General features: G+C 49.2%; 1 protein-coding gene across 1 annotated transcript in view; it reads left to right on the plus strand.

Annotated features, from left to right (window-relative positions):
• fat2 (FAT atypical cadherin 2) overlaps positions 1–2,784 on the plus strand; it is a 159,079-nt gene extending 156,295 nt beyond the window's left edge. Inside the window, exon 29 of the mRNA XM_072440032.1 lies at positions 2,183–2,784. Within this exon, the coding sequence (XP_072296133.1) occupies positions 2,183–2,697 (515 nt within the window). The 3' untranslated portion in view covers positions 2,698–2,784. The remainder of the gene's footprint in view (positions 1–2,182) is intronic.
• The last annotated feature ends 6,628 nt before the right edge of the window (positions 2,785–9,412 follow it).

Below are 9,412 nucleotides of genomic sequence, written 5' to 3' on the forward strand. Positions count from 1 at the left end.
ACATGAGGCCCCTGTCAATCAAACATGAGGCCCCTGTCAATCAAGCATGAGGCCCCTGTCAATCAAGCATGAGGCCCCTGTCAATCAAACATGAGGCCCCTGCCAATCAAGCATGAGGCCCCTGTCAATCAAACATGAGGCCCCTGTCAATCAAACATGAGGCCCCTGTCAATCAAACATGAGACCCCTGTCAATCAAACATGAGGCCCCTGTCAATCAAGCATAAGGCCCCTGTCAATCAAGCATGAGGCCCCTGTCAATCAAACATGAGGCCCCTGTCAATCAAGCATGAGGCCCCTGTCAATCAAACATGAGGCCCCTGTCAATCAAACATGAGGCCCCTGTCAATCAAACATGAGACCCCTGTCAATCAAACATGAGGCCCCTGTCAATCAAGCATAAGGCCCCTGTCAATCAAGCATGAGGCCCCTGTCAATCAAACATGAGGCCCCTGTCAATCAAACATGAGGCCCCTGTCAATCAAGCATGAGGCCCCTGTCAATCGAGCATGAGGCCCCTGTCAATCAAACATGAGGCCCCTGTCAATCGAGCATGAGGCCCCTGTCAATCAAACATGAGGCCCCTGTCAATCGAACATGAGGCCCCTATCAATCAAACATGAGGCCCCTGTCAATCAAACATGAGGCCCCTGTCAATCAAGCATGAGGCCCCTGTCAATCAAGCATGAGGCCCCTGTCAATCAAGCATGAGACCCCTGTCAATCAAGCATGAGGCCCCTGTCAATCAAGCATGAGGCCCCTGTCAATCAAACATGAGGCCCCTGTCTATCAAACATGAGGCCCCTGTCTATCGAACATGAGGCCCCTGTCAATCAAGCATGAGGCCCCTGTCAATCAAACATGAGGCCCCTGTCTATCAAACATGAGGCCCCTGTCTATCGAACATGAGGCCCCTGTCAATCAAGCATGAGGCCCCTGTCAATCAAACATGAGGCCCCTGTCAATCAAGCATGAGACCCCTGTCAATCAAACATGAGGCCCCTGTCAATCAAGCATGAGGCCCCTGTCAATCAAACATGAGGCCCCTGTCAATCAAACATGAGGCCCCTGTCAATCAAACATGAGGCCCCTGTCAATCAAGCATGAGACCCCTGTCAATCAAACATGAGGCCCCTGTCAATCAAACATGAGGCTCCTGTCTATCAAGCATGAGGCCCCTGTCAATCAAGCATGAGGCCCCTGTCAATCAAACATGAGGCCCCTGTCAATCAATTATGAGGCCCCTGTCAATCAAACATGAGGCCCCTTTCAATCAAGCATGAGACCCCTGTCAATCAAACATGAGGCCCCTGTCAATCAAACATGAGGCCCCTGTCAATCAAGCATGAGGCCCCTGTCAATCAAGCATGAGACCCCTGTCTATAAACATGAGGCCCCTGTCTATAAACATGAGGCCCCTGTCTATAAACATGAGGCCCCTGTCTATCGAACATGAGGCCCCTGTCAATCAAGCATGAGGCCCCTGTCAATCAAGCATGAGGCCCCTGTCAATCAAACATCAGGCCCCTGTCAATCAAACATAAGGCCCCTGTCAATCAAGCATGAGGCCCCTGTCTATCAAGCATGAGGCTCCCGTCAATCAAACATGAGGCCCCTGTCAATCAAGCATGAGACCCCTGTCAATCAAACATGAGGCCCCTGTCAATCAAACATGAGGCCCCTGTCTATCAAGCATGAGGCCCCTGTCAATCAAGCATGAGACCCCTGTCAATCAAGCATGAGGCCCCTGTCAATCAAGCATGAGGCCCCTGTCAATCAAGCATGAGGCCCCTGTCAATCAAGCATGAGACCCCTGTCAATCAAGCATGAGGCCCCTGTCAATCAAACATGAGGCCCCTGTCAATCAAACATGAGCAGTTTGTTTTTACGAAACTCAAGGCAAATTTGTTCCTCCAAAGTTTGAGTTTTGAACGTTTATGTTTGGATGAAACGCTCGATCTGAAACTGAATCATGATCTCGAGTAAAATGTTATTAATGTTTTATTTTCCCCTTTCTCCAAACCCCTCCCTCTCTCCTCCTCCCCCCTCCCCTCTCTCCTCCACCCCCTCCCCTCTCTCCTCCTCCCCCCTGCCTCCTCCTCTCCTCTCTCCTCCCTCCTCTCCCCTGCCTCCTCCCCCCTCTCCTCCTCCCCCCTGCCTCCTCTCCCGTCCTCTCCCCTCAGTGTATCCGGCCGACCCGGACTACTACGGCCGGCCCACGGTGCAGGAGTTCCCGACCTTCGACATCACCTCGTCCTCGCCCTCGCCTCACTCCACGCTGGACTCGCGGCGTAACTCTCGCTTCGGCGGTTTCCCGTTCCCGCTGGAGCGTCCGGACCGCCGCGCCCCGCTGCCGCCCTGCTACAGCAACCAGAACCTGGACGACTTCCTGGGCCCCGACGGCCTCCCGCTGCCCACAGGCCAGTGCCCCAACGAGTACACGGCCATCAGCTACTACCCCGCCAAGCGCCGGACGCACAGCCTGGACAACGTGTCGCCCGGGTACAAGCGGCTGAGCATGCGGCTGAGCGTGGCCATGCCGTCCTACGCCGAGACCCCGGAGGTCGTGCCCTTGTCGACGGCGTCCAAACCCGCGCCCCGGACGCGGTCGCAGGCGGCGGGGCAAACGCAGCGGGCGTTTGACGGCGGCAGCACGGTGGGCAGCGACTACGGCAGCTGCGAGGAGGTCATGTTCTGAGGGACGAACAAGGGCCGACCGGATCAGAGGGCGGCGAGGGTCAAAATGAGACGGCGGCGGGCTGTGGGGGGCTCGTCATGGCACTGGACACTAAAGACCCTCAGGATACCCTCGGCGCTGCGTTTTTTTTTAAAGAAAGTAGAACTCAGGGACAGCGCTGTGAGACGTTTGCGTTCTCGTGTTTATGTCTCGAGTCGATCCAAACAGACCCCGTCGACCTTTCGTCAGTCGATGGAGTCTGAGTCGCCCAACAGAGTCTGAGTCGCCCAACAGAGTCTGAGTCGCCCAACAGAGTCTGAGTCGCCCAACAGTCTTTGATTTTAAAAAGTTCCACGACTAGAACAGTTAATCAGCAGAAGTGTGAGAATCTGCTTAAAATGAGCTCTTTCTGTCTTAGTTCAGTCGCGTTCGGCCCAAACCAACGACCGCCGGATCAAAGAAACGGACTTTTGTGGGACGAGCGAAGATCGTTTGAGCGATTCGAGATCAAAGAAGCTGGATCTTCTGGAAGCGGAAACCTCAGTATTTTTTTGTTCGACAGAACAAAGAACGACGCCACGACAGTTACAAAACCTTTCCCCGTATCGATCTTTCACGATTTGTTTCACTCGTAAAAATGGCGTTTTACATCAGAAAGTTAACGTTTAGCTGCATTTATGGCATTACACAATGTATATGATGCTAAAATGAGCCGTTTAACAATCTCATGACACTTTTCTCTCATAAAAACTCTCGCTTGTTTCACTTCATTCGCGTTTCATGAATCCTGTTTACGAGGTCCTCCTCAGAAATCGCTCCGTTTCAAGTTTCTCTCGGGCTGTTGCGTCAAAAGTAGAAATCGTGCGTTTTGTGTGCGGTTTGTGGTGTTTGTCTTCGTGGTGCTCACACCGAGTCCGACTGAGCGCGTTTACAGGTAAATAACAACACAAACAAACGCAGAAAATGTGTCCTTTAACATGCAGTCGTTTCTCTGAGGTTCAGAAATGTCAAATATGAAAAATACTGAGCCTGTTTCCTGCCGTTAAACTCGTGTGTGTTTACAATGCTGTTGACAGACGTCTACAGCGATAAACGAAGGTGCGCGTGTAAAAGAAGGTGCGCATGTAAACAAAGTGGGCGTGTAAACGAAGGTGGGCGTGTAAACGAAGGTGGGTGTGTAAAAGAAGGTGGGCGTGTAAAAGAAGGTGGGCGTGTAAACAAAGGTGGGCGTGTAAACGAAGGTGGGCGTGTAAACGAAGGTGGGCGTGTAAAAGAAGGTGGGCGTGTAAACAAAGTGGGCGTGTAAACGAAGGTGGGCGTGTAAAAGAAGGTGGGCGTGTAAAAGAAGGTGGGCGTGTAAACAAAGGTGGGCGTGTAAACGAAGGTGGGCGTGTAAACGAAGGTGGGCGTGTAAACGAAGGTGGGCGTGTAAAAGAAGGTGGGCGTGTAAAAGAAAGTGGGCGTGTAAACAAAGGTGGGCGTGTAAACGAAGGTGGGCGTGTAAACGAAGGTGGGCGTGTAAAAGAAGGTGGGCGTGTAAACAAAGGTGGGCGTGTAAACGAAGGTGGGCGTGTAAACGAAGGTGGACGTGTAAAAGAAGGTGGGCGTGTAAACGAAGGTGGACGTGTAAAAGAAGGTGGGCGTGTAAAAGAAGGTGGGCGTGTAAAAGAAGGTGGGCGTGTAAACGAAGGTGGGCGTGTAAACGAAGGTGGGCGTGTAAACGAAGGTGGACGTGTAAAAGAAGGTGGGCGTGTAAAAGAAGGTGGGCGTGTAAAAGAAGGTGGGCGTGTAAACGAAGGTGGGCGTGTAAACGAAGGTGGGCGTGTAAACGAAGGTGGGCGTGTAAAAGAAGGTGGGCGTGTAAACAAAGGTGGGCGTGTAAACGAAGGTGGGCGTGTAAACGAAGGTGGACGTGTAAAAGAAGGTGGGCGTGTAAACGAAGGTGGACGTGTAAAAGAAGGTGGGCGTGTAAAAGAAGGTGGGCGTGTAAAAGAAGGTGGGCGTGTAAACAAAGGTGGGCGTGTAAACGAAGGTGGGCGTGTAAACGAAGGTGGACGTGTAAAAGAAGGTGGGCGTGTAAACGAAGGTGGACGTGTAAAAGAAGGTGGGCGTGTAAAAGAAGGTGGGCGTGTAAAAGAAGGTGGGCGTGTAAACGAAGGTGGACGTGTAAAAGAAGGTGGGCGTGTAAACGAAGGTGGGCGTGTAAAAGAAGGTGGGCGTGTAAACGAAGGTGGGCGTGTAAACGAAGGTGGACGTGTAAAAGAAGGTGGGCGTGTAAAAGAAGGTGGGCGTGTAAACAAAGGTGGGCGTGTTTGACGTTAAGCACAATTCAATAAAACATTTCAGGAGCATTTGGGGGCGGGGCCCTCGAGGAGAAGGCGGAGACACTCAGACCTGTGGAAAAACGACTCAAACTTTAACTGTGGTTTCAGATATTTGTGATCAATTTAGACCTGACCTTTAGTCATATTTAAGCCCTTTCTTGGCCCTTGTTTAGCCTTTGTGGTTTTATTCAGTGTTTTTATGGTTTAGTCCCGACTTTTAGACCACTTTAAAATTGTCATTTTCAATCTGCGAATCAAGACCGAGAACTCAGATATTCATCCTACTGTCAGACTCCTATTGTACCAGGACTAAACCAGGACTAAACCAGGACTAAACCAGGACTAAACCAGGACTAAACCAGGACTCTGTCAGCCTCCTATTGTACCAGGTACAATAGGAGGCTGACAGCCCATTAAAGGGCTGATAGAGGTTTAGTTTCTGGTGAAACCAATAGCACCTTTTATCAGGAGGTCCAGTGGGCGGGGCCTACTTAGAGTAGGATAAATATCTGAGTTCCCGGTCTTGATGCGCAGATTGAGAATGACTCTTGGATGAGAGTCGAATAGTATAGTTCTTTGTTTGTTTGTTTGTTTGTTTGTTTGCTTGTTTGTTGTTTTTTAAAAACAGAGTTCAGATGATACAACTGAATCTTTTTCTACAATTGACACTCCTGGACGTATGAGGGATTACACCCACATGTTCCTGGTCTAGACCTGGTTTAGTCCTGGTTTAGTCCTGGTTGAGTCCTGGTTTAGTCCTGGTTTAGTCCTGGTTTAGTCCTGGTTTAGTCCTGGTTGAGTCCTGGTTGAGTCCTGGTTGAGTCCCAAGCCTGAGTGGTGCCTTCACTGCACGTCTGTACAGTTGCACAGTCGTACAGTCGTACAGTTGTACGTTGTACAGCCGTACAGTCGTACAGTTGTACAGTCGTACAGTCGTACAGTTGTACGTTGTACAGCCGTACAGTCGTACAGTTGTACAGTCGCACAGTCGTACAGTCGTACAGTTGTACGTTGTACAGTCGTACAGCCGTACAGTCCTACAGTTGTACGTTGTACAGTCGTACAGCCGTACAGTCCTACAGTTGTACGTTGTACAGTCGTACAGCCGTACAGTCCTACAGTTGTACAACTTGTACAGTCGTACAGCCGTACAGTCCTACAGTTGTACGTTGTACAGTCGTACAGTTGTACGTTGTACAGTCGTACAGCCGTACAGTCCTACAGTTGTACGTTGTACAGTCGTACAGTTGTACGTTGTACAGTCGTACAGCCGTACAGTCCTACAGTTGTACGTTGTACAGTCGTACAGCCGTACAGTCCTACAGTTGTACGTTGTACAGTCGTACAGCCGTACAGTCCTACAGTTGTACAACTTGTACAGTCGTACAGCCGTACAGTCCTACAGTTGTACGTTGTACAGTCGTACAGTTGTACGTTGTACAGTCGTACAGCCGTACAGTCCTACAGTTGTACGTTGTACAGTCGTACAGTTGTACGTTGTACAGTCGTACAGCCGTACAGTCCTACAGTTGTACGTTGTACAGTCGTACAGTTGTACAGTTGTACAGTCGTACAGTCGTACGTTGTACAGCCGTACAGTCCTACAGTTGTACGTTGTACAGTCGTACAGCCGTACAGTCCTACAGTTGTACGTTGTACAGTTGTACAGCCGTACAGTCCTACAGTTGTACGTTGTACAGCCGTACAGTCGTACAGTTGTACAGTCGTACAGTCGTACGTTGTACAGCCGTACAGTCCTACAGTTGTACGTTGTACAGTCGTACAGCCGTACAGTCCTACAGTTGTACGTTGTACAGTCGTACAGCCGTACAGTCCTACAGTTGTACGTTGTACAGTCGTACAGCCGTACAGTCCTACAGTTGTACGTTGTACAGTCCTACAGTTGTACGTTGTACAGTCGTACAGTTGTTGTTTCGTGTAAATCTGGTGAAATATGTTGTGTGTTTTGTTCAAATGTGAGAAAGTGTCGAGTCACTTCTGTTTTAGACAAACTTTATGCAAATTACTGTTTTTATTTCACCCAAATGTAAAATATTGTGTGTTTTTTTGCGCCGTGTGTTTGCGAGATGCTTGTCGTTCTGGTGAGTTTTGAATGTACCGTGACATTTCTTTTTGTGGATAAAGTTTTTTATTTTTGTACAATAATGTGGGCGTGTCCCTGTGTCCGTGCCTAAAGTTTCTCTGTGAGAGAGTTTATGTCGTAGCGTTTAAGAAATTATAAATGAATAAAGATTTTATTGTCAAACGCTCCGTCTTCTCGACGCGTTCTTGAGTTTTGGACGCTTCAGATTATGAAGTTACAATGAACATGAAATTATGAGAAACAATAAAACATCTTCAGATTGATGAAAGCTAAAGAGCAAAAATTGACCAGAAAAGCAAGACTAAACCAGGACTAAACCAAGACATTTAGTCCTGGTTTAGACCTGGTTTAGTCCTGTTTAGACATGGTTTAGTCCTGGTTTAGCCCTGTTTTAGTCCTGGTTTAGACCTGGTTTAGACCTTGTTTATACCTGGTTTAGACCTGTTTTAGTCCTGGTTTAGACCTTGTTTAGACCTGGTTTAGTCCTGGTTTAGACCTGGTTTAGACCTGTTTTAGTCCTGGTTTAGACCTTGTTTAGACCTTGTTTAGTCCTGGTTTAGACCTGGTTTAGACCTGGTTTAGACCTGTTTTAGTCCTGGTTTAGACCTTGTTTAGACCTTGTTTAGTCCTGGTTTAGACCTGGTTTAGTCCTGGTTTAGACCTGGTTTAGTCCTGGTTTAGTCCTGGTTTAGACCTGGTTTAGACCGGGTTTAGTCCTGGTTTAGACCTGGTTTAGTCCTGGTTTAGACCTGGTTTAGACCTGGTTTAGTCCTGGTTTAGACCTGGTTTAGACCTGTTTTAGTCCTGGTTTAGACCTTGTTTAGACCTTGTTTAGTCCTGGTTTAGACCTGGTTTAGACCTGGTTTAGACCTTGTTTAGACCTTGTTTAGTCCTGGTTTAGACCGGGTTTAGTCCTGGTTTAGACCTGGTTTAGTCCTGGTTTAGACCTGGTTTAGACCTGGTTTAGTCCTGGTTTAGTCCTGGTTTAGACCGGGTTTAGTCCTGGTTTAGACCTGGTTTAGTCCTGGTTTAGTCCTGGTTTAGACCGGGTTTAGTCCTGGTTTAGACCTGGTTTAGTCCTGGTTTAGACCTGGTTTAGACCTGTTTTAGTCCTGGTTTAGACCTTGTTTAGACCTTGTTTAGTCCTGGTTTAGACCTGGTTTAGACCTGGTTTAGACCTTGTTTAGTCCTGGTTTAGTCCTGGTTTAGACCGGGTTTAGTCCTGGTTTAGACCTGGTTTAGTCCTGGTTTAGACCTGGTTTAGACCTGGTTTAGTCCTGGTTTAGACCTGGTTTAGACCTGTTTTAGTCCTGGTTTAGACCTTGTTTAGACCTTGTTTAGTCCTGGAAGCAAGAAAAAAGAAAGAAAAGCAAGACATTTTTCAAAAGTGGCTGAAGTTTATGAATATTAAAATGTCTTGTTTTGTCTCGTTTTGAACGATAAACTTTCCTCGTTCGTCTCGTGGAAAAGATTCTTTGCTCGGGGCAAAACGACCGGCGCCAATTTGTCTCTGAAACGCACAAAACGCCAAACGAGCCGTGAAAATGAGTCCAGAACGGGTGAGAAGGCGGCGCCAGGGGGAGGAGTCACGGTGAAACTACGGGGCCGGGGGGAGGAGTCAGAGTGAGACTACGGGGCCGGGGGGAGGAGTCAGAGTGAGACTACGGGGCCGGGGGCAGGAGTCACTGTGAGACTACGGGGCCGGGGGGAGGAGTCAGAGTGAGACTACGGGGCCGGGGGGAGGAGTCAGAGTGAGACTACGGGGCCGGGGGGAGGAGTCAGAGTGAGACTACGGGGCCGGGGGCAGGAGTCACTGTGAGACTACGGGGCCGGGGGGAGGAGTCACTGTGAGACTACGGGGCCGGGGGGAGGAGTCACTGTGAGACTACGGGGCCGGGGGGAGGAGTCACTGTGAGACTACGGGGCCGGGGGGAGGAGTCAGAGTGAGACTACGGGGCCGGGGGGAGGAGTCAGAGTGAGACCGAAAAGACAGAAGAAGAGGAACAGGAAGTCACGTTCAAACAGGAAGCCTCAGAGGAAGAGTGCTGTGGTTACCACGGCAACGCACGCGTTTATGACCTTCTCTTGACCAGACGGCGACTGTCTTCACAAATGTGTCATGGTCAAGTTAAAGTCTGACGACGAGCCGTAACCAAGGACGACCAATCCAGCGGGTGGAAAGTAAAGTACTAAAGTAAAAGTACTTTGACAGGTCGGACGACTCACTGAACTAAAACGCAGTTAAGATAAATGTATTTAGAAGAAAATTATTTTTAAAAAATATCCATCAATAGCACATTTTTAGGTT

This window comes from Eucyclogobius newberryi, unplaced genomic scaffold (assembly GCF_026437365.1).
Source record: "Eucyclogobius newberryi isolate DKJ021-1_F unplaced genomic scaffold, fEucNew1.0.hap1 SCAF_11, whole genome shotgun sequence".
NCBI classification, from domain to species: domain Eukaryota; kingdom Metazoa; phylum Chordata; class Actinopteri; order Gobiiformes; family Gobiidae; genus Eucyclogobius; species Eucyclogobius newberryi.